The sequence below is a fragment of the Manis pentadactyla genome, chromosome 9 (assembly GCF_030020395.1).
Source record: "Manis pentadactyla isolate mManPen7 chromosome 9, mManPen7.hap1, whole genome shotgun sequence".
In the NCBI taxonomy this organism is placed as follows: Eukaryota; Metazoa; Chordata; class Mammalia; order Pholidota; family Manidae; genus Manis; species Manis pentadactyla.
Genome location: NC_080027.1, coordinates 56430227 through 56450920, shown reverse-complemented (window position 1 = coordinate 56450920; position 20694 = coordinate 56430227). Strand labels below are relative to the sequence as shown.

Here is a 20694-nt window from a genome sequence, read left to right as displayed (position 1 = left end):
GGAGCCTGCATAGTCTGTCATTGTTGTGATCTGGTGAGGAAGATGTGTATCCCCATTTTACAGATTGAGGGTCTGAGGCTCAGAGAGGTGCCGTATAGTCACTGCCCTGGTAGTGAGTCGCTGAGGGTCTGGCCCCAGCCTGGCTTCCTGGCTTGGTCCCCAGCATGACTACTTGTCTCCCACTTGCAGAACTCCTCTCATGTGGACCGGCGCTCCATGCCCTCCATGGGCTACATGACCCACACTGTCAGCGCTCCCAGTTTACATGGAAAATCGGTAAGCAGCACCTATGTCCCCCTCCAGGTGAATACAATACAGCCCCAAAAGTGCCATCTCCTGGGGTTTTCTCCACTGAGCCAGTCAAATGCAGTCCACAGGGCAGCCATCAAACCCCTGTTTTAGGAGGTGAGGAAACTGAAGCTCAGAGAAGTCGATTGACTTGCCCAGTGTCATCCAGCTGCCACTGGGTCCTCCCCAGGTCAGAGGAAGAGTGTGGGGGAAGCAGAGGACAATGTGGACTTCTCTCCTCTTTTGGTAGCATTTTGTCTGCAGCATTTTGCAGCCACCTCCCTTTCTTCCCAGCCTTTGCTTTGTCTTCAAAGCTCAAGCCTGGGTGAGGGCACACCATTCATTGCTGTTTCCTAATAAATGAAACAACTATTGCACCTCCTTTTCTGCCAGTGCCTTTATTTGTCCTAATGACAGAATTAATGCAAGAATTGCTTAACGGTGTCACATTAGTACTGTCCTAGCACCGGGGCGAGGAGCAATCATAGCACCATGCTCCTGCGGTGGCTAATTCCTCATGACGTGTCTGCACACCTGCAGCTGGAGGAGCTCTCCCTGCTTCTCACACGGTTGCGGCGGCACCAGGCCAGGTTGGCCAGTGTGCGGAATTTCGCCATTGGCCAGTTACTGCAGCACCAGCTGACTGTCCCCACCTGCCAGGTCAGCGCTGGTGGGCTCTCTCAGAGCTGTGGCCAGCCCGGGGACAAGGGAGTGACATGCCAGTCCGTGTTCCCTCATGCCCGTGCACTAGTCTGTATCTGTTGTCTGGCTCTTCCCCTCATTCCTGCCTGTTTGCTTCTGATGCTACTGCCAGACACTGTGCAGTGGCGGTGGGGCCCATGCCCCCAAGCTGGGGAGGAGGCTGCATGGGGTGCAGGGGAGCTGAACTGTGGCTTCTCTGGCTGTGCGTAGTGACTGCCAGGCTCGTATGTGGTCATGGCTAAAGGCTGTTCTGGCTGTCACTGTTGTTGCCACCCTGGGCACTGTGGGATGCTGAAGGGCGTGTGTCATTGGTGTTAGCCTGGAGAGAAGGCATAGTGTCCTCTCATCTGAACAGTGTCCTGCTGATTGATAGAGCGTCCTCACATTCCTTATCCTGGTGAAGCTCATGGTAATCTGGGAGAGGTTAGGTAGGACAGGAGTCATGACCACACACGAGGCAGTGGTACCCAAGGGAAAGCGCCTTGCCTAGGATCTGTCAGCCAGTGGCATGCAGGCTGAGCCCAGATCCAGGTCTGGCATGGCACCGTGTTCTCAACTTGCCAGGACACAGGGGTTCTCAAGCAAGTTCCTCAACTTGGAACTCAAAATGGAATTACCCTCTCCCGAGCATCTTGAGCAACTTAAAGAAGATGCTGGTCCACATGAGACTGGACCCTCCAGGACAGATGAAGAGGGTGACAGGACTGTCACCTTCTTTACCTGCCCTGCCTTAGTGAGACCTGAGGGATTCAGGAAAGGTATTAAGAAAAATGAATGTAATGGAACATGTGCAAAACCCCTAAGTTGTGATTTTTAATAATGTTCCTCTGCTCTGTCCTTCATATTGCTGTGGAAGGTAGCTAGGGACTAGGCTGATTAGGGAAGTAGGGATGAATAAGGGGACAGTTTAAGGACAGAAATAAGATCTGAAAGACACTAGTGTCTCTGATAATTGTCCTTCAGGCCTTCTCATGCCTAAAAAGTACTGCCTGAATGTCTCAGCTTGTCCATTTCACATCAGAGCTATGAACAGGTACTACCTTCCCTGACTCTGGCTTGCCTTGGCATGCTGGAAAGCCCCTTAGTCTGCTGAGAAAGGAGTGCCTGGGCCACTTTTCTTAAACCTTTATAATCCCTCTGCCTCATTTAACTTCTGTGATCTGTTACATAAGAAGTGCATGTTCTAGGAAATCAGTCTTCTTATTTTCACTATTCCGTAATTCTATTGAAGAACTGGGCAGACTGTCAGAGACAAGGCAAACAGAGACGTCCGACTCTGGAACTTACTCTGTCAGCTCCTGATGTGGCCACATTATCTCTATGCTGAGCAAAGGGAGCCAAAACTTCCAGGAAACTTCCAGAGCTGCTGGTGCTTTTTAGTATGGAACCCAAGGTCATATCAGGGCCTCCCTGCATCACCAGGTCATCTCTCTGCCCCTTTCACACCAGTCAGGGGGTCATTTTGCTTCATGCATATGGAGTGATCCAGTGCAGAGACTGGATGCCAGGAATTGGAGCATTGGTGATTGACGGGACCCTAGCTCGGGTGCAGCGTGTCCTCTTCCAGCTGCGTCTCTCCAGTTCTGTCTCAGTAGCTCACCATTGGCCTCAGCTACACTGCTGTCCAAGCCCTAGGGTGACCTGTGTACTCTCTTATTCCTCCCCACCAAACTACCCCCACCCTCAGCTAATGGGGGGACAAGCTGGCTTTCTGCACAGTGACCTGCAAGATCCACCATGCTGAAAGAGGGCTCTGAGCTGCACTGAAACATTTGTGCTTCCTCCGTGGCTCCAGGATGTGTTGGTCTGCTGTTGTTCCTAAAGCTGTGCCATGTAAGATTCACACATGAAGCCCCAAGTTATGGAAACTCTTGGTGTTCATACCTGGCTTTTTTCTGTCCATGCTTCATTTGTAGGCTGACGATACCTACCTCCAGCTGAAGAAAGACCTGGAGTACTTGGATCTAAAGGTGAGTGACTCCAGAGGTATTGCCTCGCTTGAACATGCGCCTTTCTGAGAGTGGCCTCCTCATTGGAGCCAAATCCAAAGCTAAAAGCTGTGCAGGTCTTATCCAATATGGATCCCAAATGAAGATGACTCCTGCCTGAATCAGAAGAGTTGTATTTCTTACAGTAATATACTCTGACTGGGCTCAGTTTCTTGCAAATTTTGCTATAAGGTCTCTGCCTTCAGAATGAGGGCACAAGATCTTGATCTCTTCTTGTCCTTGGTTAGAACCAAAAGATCTCTCCAAATAATAGCCACTCACTTCTTCAGAGCCTCCAGGGGGGTGCGGGTGGGTTTGGTTCTTAAGTGCCCCTGATGGGTATTTTCAGCCACAAGTAATTTGGTAGACTGTTTGGTTTGGTTGCTGGGCAACAAGTTCCACATGGAATCATGTGGCTCTGAGGCTCACCTAGTCTCCCTGTCTGGTTTAGGAGGTGAACACTGGGCCCCTCCCTGTAGGTAACAAAGCTTCTGAGCACAGACAGCCTGAGGCGGCTGCAGAAGTAAACGGCATTTTGCCTGTGAGAGCTGCTATTGTTTTGTTCCCACAGCTCTCCGAAAGCTCCTACTGTGAAAAGCACTTTTTATGCCTGAGCCATGTAACAGACTGAAAGAATGTGACCTTTAACTAACTGTGGGCAGGAGAGGGCATGCGACGGGCCTGTGGGAGGACCCTCAGGTGACTGCTGCAGGAGCGTGCCTCCTCCAGTCCACCTTGTACCTGGCCTGGGGTATTTTTAACATGGGGATTGTCCTCTAGCCTTGTAGAGGCAAGTGTATGAACATTAGATCCTATAGCAGCAGACAGATGGCTCCCACAGAGATAAGATCAGGGCCTTTGGTAAGGAATCTACTAGTTAACTTCTCTATCTCTTGAGCACTTGCTGTGTATATAGTGGAGAAGTCTAGGGGAGATACAAGAAAAATCAAGGCTCTCTGGCCTTGAAAGATGTCCAAACCATCTGGGCTAGAGAAAAATAATCTCCCCAAATAAATAATGTGTTTACAGTAGTGGACAAAGATCTGTCTGGCCCCGTGCTCAGAGCTGAGATAGTGAGGATGCCGTGGGGTACAAGGTTGGGAAGGGTTCTGGAGGAGGAGGCACATCTCTGAGGCCTTGGAGAGCCAGAGGGTTTGGGTGAAGGGATGGTAGGAGCCAAGGAGAGCCGGGGTGAGGGTACTTGGCTAGAGTGCGGGGAGGTGGGGGCCGATCACCAGCTTCCAGATTCTACCCCAGGCTTTAGGAAGGAAGGTGCAGTGAACAAAACTCAGACTTGGCTTTTGGACATAAGCAAAACAAGGAGCGTTCCCTCAAAACCAGATGTTTTCTAGCTTATGTGGCAGTCAAATCATGAAGCCATGAATATTTCAAGTATGGTAGTAAGGCCGCAGAATGCAGAGGGCTCAGACATGGCGGAGTGGGCTAAATGTGCAGCCTGGCCTGTCCTTCTGCACCCAATCCTAGGCAGAGTCCTTCCACCACCCCCACCTGATCTGGAGAGAGGTCCACAGCCCCCAGCCTCCAGCTGCCCTGTGTACCACCGTGTCCCTGTTTCCTCGACCTCCCAGTAGCCAGTTACCATGGCCCTTACTCAGTTCTTCTCCCTGTGCCCTGTCAGCACAGACATATTTGTAGATGTACCTAGGACTGAGGGAGAGGCTTGGTTCCCTAGCAGCACAGGCATCATGAAATGCTCTTCAGAGTGCTTGGCACACAGTATAAGAGAGAACTTAGTAATGCACCAAGCAGAGTAATAGGAAATACCTGTCTTCTGATCCCTGTTTGTATGGACAGCTCAAAATCAAAGTTAGTCTTGGAAGGAAGATGCAGCTCAGATTTGTTTAATTTGAAGATTATAGAATTTTACCAAAAGGGGATTTAGAAAGAAAGAGAAAAATTGAGGCACGGGACAGCAGAGCAGAGCCAGGAGTCCCTGGGGGTCCTGACTCCCAATAGAAACGTAGTAACAGTGGAGGGTATAGTGTGTGCTGGACCCGTGTATTGCTTCTGTGAAATTATGTCACCTCAGCAGTAGCCCTGTAAGGGAGATGGTCTTATCTATTTTTTTTTTCTTTTTTTTTTTCTTTTTACTGACTAAGGCTCAGAAAAGTAAACGACTTCCCCAAAGCCACCTAAGTAGTTACTGGGCAGTCAGTATTAGGGGGTAGCTCTGACTCTGAAGCTTGTGCTCTTAATCATCCTGCCTCCAGCTTCTCCTAAAATGCTGCTTCTACTACTGTGGACCTAAAAGCATTTTTTATGGAGCCAAACTGGGGTAATTATCCCAGGAAATCCATTATATTTGATGTGATAGAGAAAAAGGGCATCTCTGGGGTGTTTCATAGCTAGGAGCTGTATATACCCAGAACATTAGCTAGTGATCAGACTTTCTAGAAGTTGTCACTGTCATGGAAAGCAGCTGTGTTGATACCAGAATTTCCCTGGTCTTACAGCTCTTACTCCAGTTGCTAAGCTCCTCTCAGAGAACTCTTCCCCAGATGAGCGATGCCAGCAGTACAGGAGGTGCTCAGTTTGTGCTGGCTGTGAGTCATCTACCTGGTGCGGCTGCCAGAAAGGTTGGCTCCACCTTGGCCTCTCTCCAAGTGCCCGGATGCCCAGATCAGGGAGGCCGTGGGCCTGCTCTGCTTGGCTGAGACCCAGCGTGGGGTAGGGTCCCAGACAGGTGTCTCACTTGAGGATCTAGAGGAGAGAAGGGCTGGAAACATAGCAGAGGATTTGAGGGCCTGCAGAGCTGTGGCTGGGGAGTTTATGAGGCAGAATGCTTTTGCTTGCAGGCGTCTGAAACTCAAACAACCTGCTAGGCCAAAAAGGGAATATAGATTCATGTGGCCAGGGGCTCCTTTCTAGGGGATTGGGTCACATAACCACTGTTTTTTTTCCCTGATAATTAGGCTGCCTCCAGGGAGAGTGGCCACTTGCAAACCCCGATTCACTTCTTCCCTGGCCATCATCCTCATGGGTGGATACCTGCAAACCCAGACTTCCCGGGGCTTGAGGGTGGGGTTTTCTGACAGGAAAGCTCACTGGGCAGAAACAAGAAACTCAGCAGCACCTAACAGAGCTGCAGGGCCCAGTGGTCAGTGGTCAAAGGAGTTTTGGGTAATTCAGGAAACACAGAGACAGTCTGCACAGCTCTGAAATGTTCCTATGTGTCTTCTGTGGCCATAGGTAGAATTAGGACAAGTGGACAGCAGCTGCAAGCAGGCAAGTTTCAGTTTAGTAGAAGAAATAACTTTTCTGAAAGGACCAGCTGGGGTCATGGTGAACTTCCCCCATCTCTGGGGTACAACTGAGGCTCGATGAGCACTGGGGGGATGTGTAATTGGATCAGGAAAACTCTAAGGCCTATTGGCTCTGGAGACTGTGGCACGAATGAGCTGATGCTGAGCACAGCTGGGGTTCCTGAGACCAGGGCCTCTGGATGCAATTGAATGGGCTCCGTAGCCATGGAGAGAGTGAGGAGCTGTGACCGGCTTCTTGTGGGAGGTTCCCCTTGAGCCCTTGTGGGGAGAGTAAGGAGAGAGGCTCCCTGCCCCACCAGGCTGGCCTAGGGTTCCCCATGTCCCTGTCCCAAAGGCCACAGATTTAAGGAGCCAGAGTCCCTCTGCCCTATCACCTGGTGCTCAGCTTCCAATATCATCTGTGGTGTTTGCTCCCCACTATGTTGTGGAGCTTTTTCTTCCTAAAGTGAGAGTTCCTGCTGTGGAGTCAAAGGCATCCCTCCACCCTGGCAGCATTCGGGCACTTGATGTTCATTGTCTCACTTAATCCTCTCAGCAACCTCGAGCAACAGGAATTCTTTTCCCTACCTTACTAACCAGGAACTCAGGTATCAGAGAGGTAGTTCTGCCAACTTCGGCAGCTGGGATTCGAACCCAGTGACTAACTTCATACCTGCCTTCTTTCTTCTGTGTACCATGTACTTCGTCCACCCTAAATTTGTATTCACTGAACTGTGTTTCTGACATTGAAGTTCTGCTCTTCAAAACCCTTCACCTGGGCTGGGTCTGAAGAAGTAGGTGTGGGGCTCTCTGCATTGGCAGCTTAGATTGTTTTTAACAAGAAGGGGAGATGGAAGGGATGGTACCTGCTGCCACTCATGTGGTGCCTTTGTAGGTAGAACAAGTTGCAATCAGCGCCACAGAGGCTCTTGTCCCTGGTGAGGAATGGGTCATCTGTGGCTCTGGGTATTTAGCCTCCAGATTCTTCTGACCATTTGAGCCTGAGAATCAGGGCTTCTCTGTTGAGGGTCTGTTTCCAAAGAGCCTCTGGAGCAGAGTTTCTGAAGTTGTGCTCTGGGACACCATCTACTTGAGGATCACTTAGGAGCTTGATAAAAACAACCACAGATCTGGAAGGTTCTGTGGAATTAGGGCCTCTGGAGATGGTGCCCAGAATTCTGCGTATTTGTGCCAGGCTCTGCAGTGGTTCTTGGGCACACGGAGCAGAGATCATGAACCCTGCCATGAGATGGAACAGCCAAGGGAGCTTTTAAAATGCATATTGCTGCCTGGGTCCTACCTCTCAGAGATGCTGGTCTGCTTGGTAATGCTAAAGGTAGTACTCCTTAAAAAAAAAAAATCAAAAAACCACCTCCCTAGGTGTTTCTAACATATACCATAGCTGAGAAATATAATTGCAAAGCAGTGATTCTCAAAGTATGATTCCAGATCATCAGCATCAGCAATAGCTGGGAATTTGTTAGAAATGCAAAACCTTGGGTCCCACCCCAGACCTGTGCCGGGAGAACGCCTGAAGGACAGGGCCCAGCAAATCTGCATTTTAACAAATCCTCCAGGAGATTCTGAAGTACATTAAAATTTGAGAACCACTTATTAGAGGAGAGCTGCAAGTTAAAATCACCTAGGAGGGCTTTTAGGAATCCAGGTACCGGGGCCCCACCCCAAACCCATTACATCTGAGTCTCTTGGAGTAGGACGCAGGCATCAGTATTTTTAAATCACTGGGTGATTCCAGAGATCAGCCGGTGTTGAGACCCACTTGGGCGGAGGGGGCATCAGTGGGCAGGGACAGTGTTCCTTCAAAGGAGCTGTCAGCAGTTGGGATCATTGGTAAGACGCTTAGATGACGTAGGTGTGGCCGCTGAGGGACTGAAGGTGGAGAATGTCGGGTGCGGTGAGACTAATGCATGACACCGCTTGGAAGCTTCTCCAGTCTCTTAACATTTTAAGATACGGGGGATGAAGGAAGAAGCAGGCTCCCTTTGGCCTCCGCAGCAGAACCAGGAAGGCAGTGAGCATTGAGGTCAGCGCACTCACGTAAACCAGCCTGCACAAGGGTCCCTCAGGCAGAGCTATTACCCCTTATTTTACAGATGAGGGAACTTATTACCTCACAAGGATCCCTCAGGCAGAGCTTATTACACCCCGGTTTACAGATGAAGTCTGGGAAGGTCGGCCAGCTGGGAAGCATCACCCCAGACTGAGACCCAGTAGTGAATTGCCCAGCACACAGTGTCCTTAAGGTTTCCCTTTGCTAATTCCCCAAATTCTGGCTCCTTCAAGTGTCATTTGATGTCTCACCTGTTACGTTTTGTTATGTCTGCCTTTTTGTTTGGTACAGATAAAAAATAATGAGCCTTTGATCAGCGTGCTTTACAAAGTGCTGAAGAAGTCAGCACGGGGCTGTCGGCCCAGGAGAAGCGTAAGATGATCTGATCTGTGTCTCCAAGCGGGGCCATTCCATTGCTTCTGGCTCAGTGCCGACTCCATCACTTGCTTAACCAGGGGCTCTCCTGACCGCCCCCAGGCTTCCTGCAAGTCATTTTGTTTTATTTTCTTTCTCTTGAAGCTCCCGTCAGTGTTTGGCTGGTGCACCAGGCTGAACCTCTCATCTGTGGTGTTGTGTGACTCCATCTTTTGTGCTGCCATGGGGGTTGGGGAGCTTGCCTAGCTTGCCACCAGCTTGTGTCGTGTTCCCATTCTCATTTGTCTGCCTCCATGGCGAGGGCTGGCCTGGAAAGAGACCAGCATGGTCTGTGTAGTTGAGCGTGAGTTCCTGGGGAAGAACAGCAATTCCTGATCACTTTGGAGGAGTTGGGGTACCATCAGGTTCCACCGTGGCCCTGGAGTTAGGGTGGCTCTTCTTTGGGCCAGGGCGTTGATGTTTGAAAACAGTCTGGAGCTGGACTAGAGCAAAACCTGGTCCCCATTGCCCTTGGACTGATGCAGAAGTGGTACCTGATACATGGCCAGCTTCTGTAGCTTTCCAAGGGATGCAGCAGGTTGGGAAGCAAGGTGTGGGCAGTCAGCCCAAAGCCCCGGGAAAGAGGGTGTTGGGATGTGGTGGAGGGGAGTTAAGATGCCTGGCTGGCTGTCAGTTCCCTTCCAATGCAGATACTTTCAAATGGGTGAGTGTCTATGTACTCACTTTTTCTGAAGACAGAGATGCTGGGGCCTCATCACTGATGTTTTAAACAGATTTAAACATTGCTATCACAGTGCAGTTTTAAAGGAAAAGTAGATGTGCTAGATCTACTTTTAGTAGTATAGTAATAGATGTACTGTACTACTTTGGGCTAATAATATCTTTTATTAGCATCAGCTCTCTGGAACAAAGCTAAATTCAGAAGTTTTAAATAGCCTCCAAGCTGTGTAAACACTATCATGAAGCCCATGCTCTAAAGCTGTGGTCTTCACTCCAAGCAGTCTGGGTCCTGAGCCAACTCACCCTATTGTGAAATATTCATAGACTCTAATTAAGCAAGCATTTCCCAATTATCTTCAGTATGCTGGACCCTGGCTGGACTGTGAGGATCCAGAGAAAATACGACACAGTCCCCACAGGCATGTTTGACGAGGTCACTGTCCATTGAGGGCAGACAGAGCATGCCACCTAACATGCTGAGGCCCACCGTGGTGGGAGACTCCAGGGGTATAGGAGGGTCTCCCTTGAGGGGCACCAGAGCCAGTTGGAGCGAGGAAGACAGGGAAAGGCAGTAAGTCACCTCTCTGGGGTCTCTAATGTTAACTCACAGCACCTTAAAAGGAACAAGAGAAAGTTACTTCCTAGAAAAGAGGGGCTGCCAATATCTTGAGAGAGAAAAGAAACATATTGTCAATCTAAAATGGAAATGAAACTGCAGAAATTTGGGAGCATTTAATCAAGGTGCATGTAGTCCTAATAAACACTAGCTTCTAAGAAATTCCATGGTACTGATTTTTGTAATGACTCTGATTCTTCCCCAAAAAGATTAAATTCGTATTCAGTATTCTATGAAGGCAGCAAAGACGTACTTATAGAAAGCTTTCCATCAAAAAGTTTAAAAGATTCAGGTTTCTCAAAGTGCGCTTTTGTATAGGATACCTCATTCCTTTCCTGATGGCACTGGATAAATGAGGCATCACTCAGTTAGATCCTCTGCCTTGCTATTTCAGTATCAAAAAGATATCATCCATTAAAAGCTTAAGTGAAATAAGGGGAAGAGTTTTACCAGGAGGGAAAATCCCTGAAGCGTATCTCAATTTGAAAATGATTTCTTCCCAGGAAATGAGCCAAGGGTCAGCCCCTGGGAGAGCAGACAATGAAGGACTGTGACACAGAGTGAAGACTCCCCTGCTGTACTGTCTTGTCTTTACCTTCCCCTGATTTTAAGGCACAAGTCCTGCCTGGGAAGTTCTGCTGTTTGTGGCTCGCCAGGATTAATTCCCCACACACACCCTTCCCCCTCCCTGCTCCTCTGCCCTTACAGGAGCCAGGGCAGTTTGTCTGTGGGTTGTCGCAGTCCGCGCGTTCTGTGACGTGTGTGTGTGTGTGTGTGCGTGTGTGTGTGTACATAATCTGCCAGTCTGAAGAGCAGAATTTGGCTGGAGTCCTGCTGTTTTCCAGGAACTCGATGGCACTCACCTACACGTGTTTCCCTCTGACCTACCTACAGTGCAATAAGCCTTTGCCGGGTGCCTTCCAGAGTGCCAGGCCTTATGAATGGGACTGAGTTTACCAAGATGAGTCAGACAGTGGTCCCTGCCTTCGTCTGTGTGACCAAGTGGGAGCGTGGGAATTGGTGGGGGTGGGCCTGCAGCCAGGCTCCAGTCTGGAGACGGCATTCTCCTTAATCTTGATCTTTGGATTTGCTGTTGATGATTGTCAGGGAGAGGGAGTGTAGGACAGTTGGGCACGTGTGTGTCTTGCGTTCTGAGGAGAATCTCTGCCAATCTGCCTCCGATGCACACTCACACACTCAGTGGACCTCCCAGATAGAGTAGGGAGCAAGAGAGCTGTCTCTTCAGCAACTGTCCGTTCTCACTGCGACCCGCTACATAGGACACACACCGCCCGTCTCAGCTGTGATTGGCTCCAGCCTCCATTTCCTTGGTCAGATGTGCAGAATGGAGCTCAGGGAGAGGCACCCTTCCCTGCACAGGGGCACATTCAACCTGGTTATCCGTGACCATGGCTTGGCCATGGGGATGTGTCTGTGAAAAAGTTCACCTCTCCTCTGCACAGCTTTTGGCAAGAAAGAGATCTGAGGAAAGTGAAAACATGTGCTAGAACGTTGGGTTTAGCTTCACAGGGGTCAGTGAGAGGCAGACAACATGTTGCCCACAGTCAGGTCACAGGAGGGGCGGGAAATGCCAGCGCCCACTGGCCCTCACGTTAGGGTGATTCTGCCCTCGGCTTTGTGGTGCTTTCCTTCCTGGCGAGGATGGGGTGACTTGTGACTTAGCATGCGCTGTGTGGGTTCAGTTATTCAGGGATCGCTTGCAAACCCCAGCTAGGAATTGTCTAGTCTCCTCCTCCCCTCGGCCAGATCCTCTTCCCAAACAGTGTAGAGTGAGGAAGGCTGACCTTACTTGTCGGGTGGGCTGCTCAGAGACTTCCTTAGCCTAAGGCCTGACGGTGCCCAGGGAGCTGCTGCCCACCCACCCCGGTGCCCGGGGCAGGGGCTCGTGGGCTTCTGTAACTTGTGTTTGACCCCTGGTTCAGTAGCAAAACTCCGTCCTAGCCAAATCCTCTAAGATTCATACTGATTTTGGGCAAAATTAATTACTCTAACTTGAATGTTGATATTTTCTTTGAGAAATTTACAAGTGCTGCTAGAATCATAAAAAGGTTTTGGTTTTTTCTTAAAATGAAATAGGCATTCAAATAAAGTAGGTATTGCCTGAGTTTTTGCCCCTTTGGTGCCATAACCCTACCTGCCACTGCCAAGATTTCCACACCCTTGCCTCATAGGGCTTTCTCCCTGAGTTCTAGTCCCGAACCCTGTGGTTAAATCTCCTTTAACTTGTTCACCTCCCAGATGACGGGCCGGGACCTTCTCAAGGATCGAAGTCTGAAGCCAGTGAAGATCGCCGAGAGTGACACTGACGTGAGTGAGCAGAGTGACGGGCTGCCTGCTGCCCCCAGGCCCTGGCTGGGCAACTTCAGGCAGAGTTTGGATGGGTCTGTAGCCAAAGGCTTTTTGACCACACTTCAAGGCCCATGCCCTTTTCCCATCATTCCAGACCCTCTCCAACCTGTTTTGGCTCACAGGTCAAACTGAGTGTCTTCTGTGAACAAGACAGGATCCTCCAGGACTTGGAAGACAAGATCCGGGCTCTCAAGGAGAACAAAGTACGCATCTGTTTTGGATAGTCTTGGGCTGGATGGAGGGTGGTTTTGTCATCCCCTCTCTCCTCAGATGTAGACTGGACTCTCATGTTAGTATCAAACTACAGGTATTAGTTTATGCAAAATAATCGAGGCTTCTTGGGGGGTTTCTACCTGAACCTGGAGGAACCATTATAGAGAGACCTCAGCCTACTTATTCCAAGTACCACCTTCCCCCCTTCTTAACTCTGCTCTGGCCCGCCTCTCCCCGAGGCCCTGTGAGGTGAGCCTGGGAGACGAGGGCTCCAGTGGCTTGTATGTGATGACTGCAGGGAAGGGGGTCCGTCTCGGAAAAAGTGGCCACAGTCATGACAGGGCAGAGGCTTCACTTCCTAAGTCTCCTTTCCTCCTAGGATCTAACTATGGAGGAAGTACTGCTGGTGGGAGGGAGGAATAAGCAATTTAGAGATGAGGAAACTGAGGCACAGAACCCTCAGGTGACTTGTCCAGGAGGCCACCTGGTGGGCAGGGTCAGAGCTGGAATCAGAGGCCCTGACTCTCAGGCACCAGCTGGGCACTGGCCCCTTCAGCCACGGTTAGATCCAGCAAGTTTGTTTAGTTCTGGCATGATATGGGGAGGCCTCCAGGGACTGTCCTGCTATGTGCTTGCCCTTTGGCCCTTGCCCGGTACAGGACCAGCTAGAGTCTGTGCTGGAGGTATTGCACAGACAGACGGAGCAGTACCGAGACCAGCCCCAGCACCTGGAGAAGATTGCCTACCAGCAGAGGTTGCTGCAGGAGGACCTTGTCCACATCCGGGCGGAGCTCTCCAGAGAGTCCACTGTGTGTAGAGGGCAGCAGACACTCCCCCACACCCACCCTGCACCCCAGAATGGGCTGGACAGGGGGCTGCTTGCTTCATCTTCTGAGCTGTAGTTGAGTTGGTGGCTGGGGATAAGGGCCTCGGAGTAGCAGAACTTCTCCAGGCTACCTCCTGACAGTAGCTTACCATGTCGGGGGTGACAGGAATGACTACCAGTGCCATGGATTGCTTTCCTACAGTGACACCCAAAGGGACCAGATTTCTCAAATTAGCCTGCAAGGTATTCCCCTAATCTGTGTGCAGTTACCTCCAAGGCATCAGAATTTCCACATTTTTATTTGTCCATCTGATCTGGTGCATTTTTAGGGGGGTAGGGGATACCCAGGATTCAGAAGCATTTCCTTGGCCAACAGGAGATTGAAAACGCCTGGAATGAATACCTGAAGTTGGAGAGTGACGTGCAGCAGCTGAAGCAGACCCTGCAGGAGCAGCACAGAAGAGCCTTTTTTTTCCAGGTGACTCAAGGGCTCTTCACCCCTGCTGAGCTCTCATTTCTGGAGAGCCTTCACCTATGGGGCTGTGCGCCCAGCCCAGAGGCATTCTCTTCCCCCAGCGAGGCTCAGTCGGCTTGCCACCCCCCCCAAGCTCTCCCTTGGGGATCCTTTCCCCCAGCTAGGCTGTGATGGGAAGCCTCACCCAGCCCACCCTGCCTCGCTGCTCTCCACCACGAGCCCTGGGGCATAAACCTTTGTAAGGGTTGTACTACTGATCACTGGGGGAAGCAGCCCTGAGAGGAGACAAATACCAACCTTAAGAACCTTACAGAGACTGAGAATGATCTGTGTTCCTGTGGTTCTTAGCCCCATCTTGGGTTCCTAGCTGCTCATAGAGACGGCAGCAGGAAGCCCATGTCTCTCCCCCCTCTGATTCCGGCATATAGATGTTATCGGCCCTTCACGTGAGGAGGTGGTGTCGGTTAGCCTGGTCCTTCAGCTCTCCAGGCAGCCATTTGCATTTCTGGAGGCCAGGCTGGGAGATACCCATCATGGTGGCCCTGCCCCACTCAGGAAAGGCAGCCTTAGAGCTCTGCCTCCTCCTACAAACCAGGCCACCCTGTTGATAGATGCCTCTGGCCCCAAAGGTGAGAGAACAAAGGTCCTGTATGGTTTTTCTTCCTCCAACTGCCCAGTGTTCCCCCATTGCAGTGGCCACCTCACCCTCAGGATTTTAAAAGTAGAAAATAGCCTGCTTTTGAACCCATCTTCAAATCTGTGTCTCCTTGCAGAGCCCTGGCATGAATTCTCTTGAATTGAATTCAGCCAGCATTAATTGAGAGACTTCTTGTGCAGGAGGGCACCGTGCTAGGCTAGGTTTGGTGCTAAGCTTGGTAATAAATGAGTTCTAGCCAAGGCTCTTCATTCAAGTGATTTAATGAATATATTGACTCTCTGGACATAGCCTTATCCCAGAAAAATTAAGGAATTCAAGAGGGGGCTAAAATTTGTCGACTGGAAAGCTTTCCCAGGTCCTGCTATTCCTCCTCTCACCGTTCAGGGCTGCTTCCCAGAGAGCTCTGATCCAGGGCCATGTAAGGGTGGTGCCTGCCTGTGGTTCAGGGCTGGCCTACTAGGTTCCCCAGAAAGTGTCTGTCTCCTGCTGCTCCTGTTTTTTCCCTAAATGTTCCCTTTATCCACACTAACATTTTCCATTCTCTTGTGTATCCCCACCAACACTTAGCATAGTGGCTGGCAAGTACTCAGTGTTCACAGTCCTTCAAGCAATTATTTCTAGTTATATTCCCTAAACTATCCTGTCCTGTTATACCTATCTTCTCATGCCTCAATGATCCACATTAATTTTAGAAGTAATTTTTTTTAGCATTTCATTCTTTATGCTTCTATAATTATACAGATAACACATAAATGCATCTCTCTCAAAGGCCAAACAATGAGAAGCAAAATCAAAAAATGAAAAGCTCCTCTTCCTACCCTCCCTTTCTGCCCCAGTTCCATCACCATCCCTATATGTAATCAGTGCCGGTTCGTGGTGTTGCCTTCCACTCTTTTTTCTGTGCATTTCCAAACATATGCACACACAGAGAGCCATATCATTTACTTGGGGGTGGGAACTGGGTTTACTTAAAAAGGAATCATACTTATACATTGTTCCATAACTTGCTTTTTTGGTCATACTTTGTTATGGAAATCTGCCCAGAAAAGATTGCCCCAAATTATAGTAGCTATTTAAATTTAAACATAAATTTAAAAATTACCTAAATTAAAAATATATCCCTCAGTCCCATTAGAATCATTTCAAGTGTGGCAAGTAGCTACAGTATTAAACAGCACAGACTGTAGAAGATTTCCATAATCTCAGTAAGTTGTACTAGACATTGTTGGTCTAAGTCAATGAAATTAGTTTTTAACTTCTACATGGTATTCTATTGTCTGGATAGTCCATACTTGATTCCACTTCCTATGGGCACTAAAGTTATTTGCAGTGTTTTGCTTTTTTCAGTGGTGCTGCATTGAGCACCTTTGTAACTGCTTTTCAAGCTCACTTACAAGTGTTTGTCTAAGATAAGCTCCTGTAAGTGGACTTGTTGGGTTGAAATGAGTAGACATCTTAAATGTTGATGGATACTGTCAGATCACTTAGCCATTGGATTCATTCGCCTACCCACCCACAATGAATGAGAATAGTGAGCCTGTTTGCCTGCATCCTTGCCAGCACAGAAAGATGATGTCATTCATCTTTTTAGTTTTTGCCAGTCTGCTGGCTGAGAAAGGACATACATTTTAATTTGTATTAATTTAATTACCAATAGGTTAAACATCTTTTCATATGATTTTTTGCCATTTTTTATTTCTACTCTGCCTTATTTTGTGGTGATTTAGCATAGAGAAAGCCCAGAATCCATTTTTCCCCTCCAAAATACAAATTGGTACAATGTAATAGGTCTCGTCACAGACTCCCTGGAGAACTTAGCCCTGAAAGTTATTAGGATATATGCCTTTTTGGAGCCTGGTCCTCACAACTTGATGTCCACCTAGCCTGGTGGCATTGCTCACCCTTGCTCTGAGTGCCACAGTGACCTGCGAAGCTCACAAAGCTCTTCTTTGAGCCGGCTCTCTGCTAGCTGCACGGGCCTAATTCTAGACCAGATAAGCCGTTAGAGTTTTGAACAAATCACTAATTTCGGAGTTATGCTTCTAGCTTATGTACAAATTCTCAATAGTGGGGCTTGGAAACAAGCCTCCCTTTAGCTAGGTTTGACTGTGAGAAAATTCATAGCCTTTTCAGTAAAGATGAGTGGCTTTGTTTATGAAGATCCTCATGGCCACCTTCCCTGGGTAGGGAAGCCGAAAGATAAAGGAACATCCTGGAAACTGTATGAGAGGCATTGACAGGAGGCTACCTGTAGGTGTCCTGACTTCTGGGCAGTGAGTTCAAGCCTTTGCTGAGTCCAGCTTATGGAAACCTTCCTGCCCAGTGTGGTGTGAGGATACAAGAATGAAACACCACCTCCTTACTCCCCGAAATGTCCTTCACCCAGTCATTAAGTTCTGAAATTCCATCACCCTTGAAGAAGAATAAAGGTTCTCTGGCCTTAATTCCTCTCTGTGCTGCTCTTCCATGTAGGGGATGACAACATTTTTGTGGGGCAGGATTATGAACTGATTGGTGGAAGTATGCCAGGTTGACTGCCAGGGGAGGAGGAGTTGATTTTAATCCCATCCTCCTCCTTCACCTGTTCCCAAAACTCTGCTTGGGGGCCTCAGCTCTAGAGATAATCCTGTTAGCATATACACACACTCTCTGGGCTCAGTGACATGTCTGTTGAAGGACACTCCCACCTGAGTGCGGAGCTCAATGCCAAGCCTGTTACTTGCTTGTCGGCCCTGAGGATGTGCGCTGCTGCTGGAAGGGTGGAGAGAGTATAAGACAGAGAAGCCCCCTTAGGAGCGAGGCTCCAGACATACGTTGTCATTGGCTGTTGGAAACCATTTGATTGGGGAATTTCACATGATTGGCTCTTTAATCATTCAATTTACATGTTCTGAGAAGCTGTTGAGTACCCGGCCCCGTGGGATGTCTCAAGGGGCACAGAGTCTAGTGGAGAAGCAGGCAGGACTGTGAGGATTGCACCCGCAGGAACTCTGCCAACTGAGGGTGGCCGGGTGCCTTGAGAGATGGGGATGCAAAGCCTTTCTTTTTTAAGTCCTGGAGTTGGATCAAAGCTCTCTTCCCCCACTATAAATTAAATAGTACTATACATGTTGCTTAAACAAATCTACTGAAAGATGCCCCTTAATCACAAAAGGCCCTGCCCACCTCTTTCTAGGGCCTCTCCCCATCTGATGTCAGTTGTAACTTGTCAGGGTGTGTGTATGGTCTTGAAGCCTGGCTCTTTTCCCCTTGTGCTTTTTAAAAAATAAAAGCTTTGTCACATAAACACCATTTTAAAGTATACAGTTCAGTGGTTTTTAGAATATTCACCGAGTTGTACAACCATCCCCGCAATCAAGGCTGGGCGGACAGGTGAACCCCCCGCTAGGACGTCCCCCCTGGACCCTGGGTATCTTCCATGTCTGCGCTTCCCTCTGAAGCTGTGAAGCAGGCTTGGCTGTAGCCCTGGCAGCGTTTCCAAGGGGGATGCTGCCCCCCAGGGTGAGGGGCCCTCTCTGAAATGACAGTGTGAGTGCTAAGAAGAAACTTTTAGTGAGGAGCCAAGAGAGAAATGAACCACCACCTTGTCATCCTCAGGAGAAGTCGCAGATACAGAAGGATCTCTGGAGGATTGAAGATGTCGTTGCAGGCCTGAGTGCAAATAAAGAGAACTTCAGAGTCCTGGTGGAATCGGTCAAAAACCCAGGTGAGTGGGCCATGCACAGCGGTGTGGGGCGTTGGAGGCCAGCCTCCAGGCACTAGAGCGGCCCTTGCAGGAAGGGGTCAGTCTCCATGGCCTAGGTCACTCCTCTTGCCTGTGAAGGAAGTGAGTTCTGGTCCATCCCATCCTTTGTCTCCCTCCACGCCCCTCAGAGAGAAAAACGGTGCCTTTGTTTCCTCGCCCGCCTGTGCCTTCACTCTCGACGTCTGAGAGCGAGCAGCCGCCACAGCCCAGCCCTCCCACCAGCCCTGTGCGGACCCCTCTGGAGGTTCGACTCTTCCCCCAGCTGCAAACCTACGTACCGTACCGACCTCATCCGCCCCAGCTGAGGAAAGTGACATCCCCCCTTCAGTCACCCACCAAGATGAAGCCCAAGGCTGTAAGTACTGATGACCGGAAGCTGAGCATCGTTATTGCCTCCCAGGCGGATGCTGGTCCCTCTCTGTCCTCGGGTCAGCTTCTCTTGGGAGAGAAGAAGCTTTTGGGGAAACTTGGGAAGACAGAGCCAGCCAGAGTTCTGAGCCATGAGCAGTTAAGGAGCAGTAGGGCCCTATCCTTGTGTCTTAGACCCTTAGAACTGGGAGGGAGGGCCCTTCGAGATGATCTAGTCAACCCATCCATTTTGCATTCGGGAAACAGGCCCAGCAGGAGGAGGTGCTGTGCTGAGTAGGGTGGAGTCTGTGACTGCCTTTGCACAGAAAGGTGTGTGGCTGCCCTGTACAGGGCTCCAGGCAGACCTGCTGTTACACAGGCCTGTGGGTGATGGGCTCATCTCAGCAGAGCAGTATCCTTACTTTGACCTGCAACTGTTCTGCTGGGCTGTAGGACACATTTGATCTTCACAATAACCTCATGGATCCAGTCCACATCTGACCATTCTTTGTCCCATCTGCTGTGTAAGTAGACATTAAGCCCAGGTCCTCAGGTCAGGTCTATGGCCGACCTTGGTTTGCCTGGCATAAAAAGGGGCCAAGCCCTTGGCAGAATCTGGGAGCACAGGAGACTTTAAGAAAACAGAAAATGTGGTCAAGTGCTGTGACAGCCTTTGTCTCTAGGACCAGACCAGCCTTGGCTGGACAGCAGGAGGGATCTGGTCTAGGTGAAGGGGGGTTCATAGCACAAGGGACTTGGGATGGGGACCTCCAGGTTTTTTCCAACACAGGCTTAGAGGAGCTGTTTCTGGGCGAGGTGTGTCTAGGACCTCTTGACAAGGCCAGTGCACCTCTGATCTCTGGCTGACACACATGGGTTCCCATCCTCTGGTCCTCCCTCTCCACCTGCTTCCAGCCACAGCCCGGGGCTCTGAGCTGGCAAACAGGTGCCAGGACCCAGAGTCATTGTGAAGTTCTTCCTCTTGAGATCTCCCTCCCAGTCTCAGATCTAAGAGGCATGGAGCACCCACCACAAGACGGGAGGTAGAAAATAGCATGACAAACAGCAGGAATGGCTGGGGCAGATAGCTGCTGACATAAAGCCTGCCAGCCAGGACAAGGAACAGAGGGAAAAAGAGCCTGGGAGCTGGACCCACCTGGATTCCAGCCCTTGTTCTCCCACTGGGTCCTCGGCATCCTCAGTTTCCCTTGGGCAGAACAAGCAGCTGGGAAGAGATGGTCGCAGAAGTCCTCCTTCACAGCCTGGCCCTCTGTGGCTCCGGGGCAGAGCTTTTCTACTTGGTTGAGCAGCAGGCTCGCTGCGGGGCTTCTCTCCTCTCCTTCTAGTAGTGTATGTGCGGTAACCAGCTTTACCATTTTTTAAATCGTCATTTGCTTATTTTATATTTATATTTGTGAAACAATGATACTCATTCTGCAATAAAACATGAATATATAATTTAACAAATAACAGTAAAGAGACCATCCATGCTACACAAACACCCAAATCAAGAAATAAAACTTTGCCAGCAGCCAGAAGTCCTCAGGCCCGTGTCCCTTTCTCTGAAAGGTAACCACTCTCTTTACCTTCTTGGATAATTCCCTTCCCTTTTTGTTTTTTGTTCTTAAGTTTTGCTACATATGTCTGCATCTCTAAACACTTCAGCTTTGCCTGTACATGATACCGAATTCATTCTTTTCTATCTTGTGTTTTCAGTTTTGTTTGTGAGATTGTCCCCCTTGTTTCGTAACTCTAGTTCTTTCATTTTTATGTGGCTTATTTTTTTCTTAATTTAATATTGTTAATTTTTCTATTAGATAATAATCTCAAAGGGTACAAATATAAAAAAGCATATGACAACATGTCTCCCTCTCACCTTCTGTCTCCAGACATTCTATTCCCTTCGATCAAAGGCAATCAGTGTTTTGTGTTTACCTTACCTGGTGACTCTGAGGTCTTGTCAGGGTTGGAAACCGCTGGTGCTCAGAGAGCCTACGGGTGTCTTGAGGAGGCGGCTTAGCTTTCACGTAGTAATG

General features: G+C 49.4%; 1 protein-coding gene across 13 annotated transcripts in view; it reads left to right on the top strand.

The window, feature by feature from the left end:
- The window catches only part of PLEKHA7 (pleckstrin homology domain containing A7), a 199780-nt gene that overhangs the window by 164021 nt on the left and 15065 nt on the right, over window positions 1–20694 (top strand). For 11 of the 13 annotated variants that reach the window (XM_057507426.1, XM_057507421.1, XM_057507423.1 and 8 more), the window contains 9 exons: window positions 190–276; window positions 2907–2960; window positions 8604–8684; window positions 12283–12351; window positions 12516–12596; window positions 13266–13415; window positions 13809–13910; window positions 18163–18271; window positions 18439–18665. In XM_057507426.1, the coding sequence (XP_057363409.1) occupies window positions 190–276; window positions 2907–2960; window positions 8604–8684; window positions 12283–12351; window positions 12516–12596; window positions 13266–13415; window positions 13809–13910; window positions 18163–18271; window positions 18439–18665 (960 nt within the window). The remainder of the gene's footprint in view (window positions 1–189; window positions 277–2906; window positions 2961–8603; window positions 8685–12282; window positions 12352–12515; window positions 12597–13265; window positions 13416–13808; window positions 13911–18162; window positions 18272–18438; window positions 18666–20694) is intronic. The other 2 variants (XM_036877024.2, XM_036877026.2) reach the window with 1 other exon arrangement.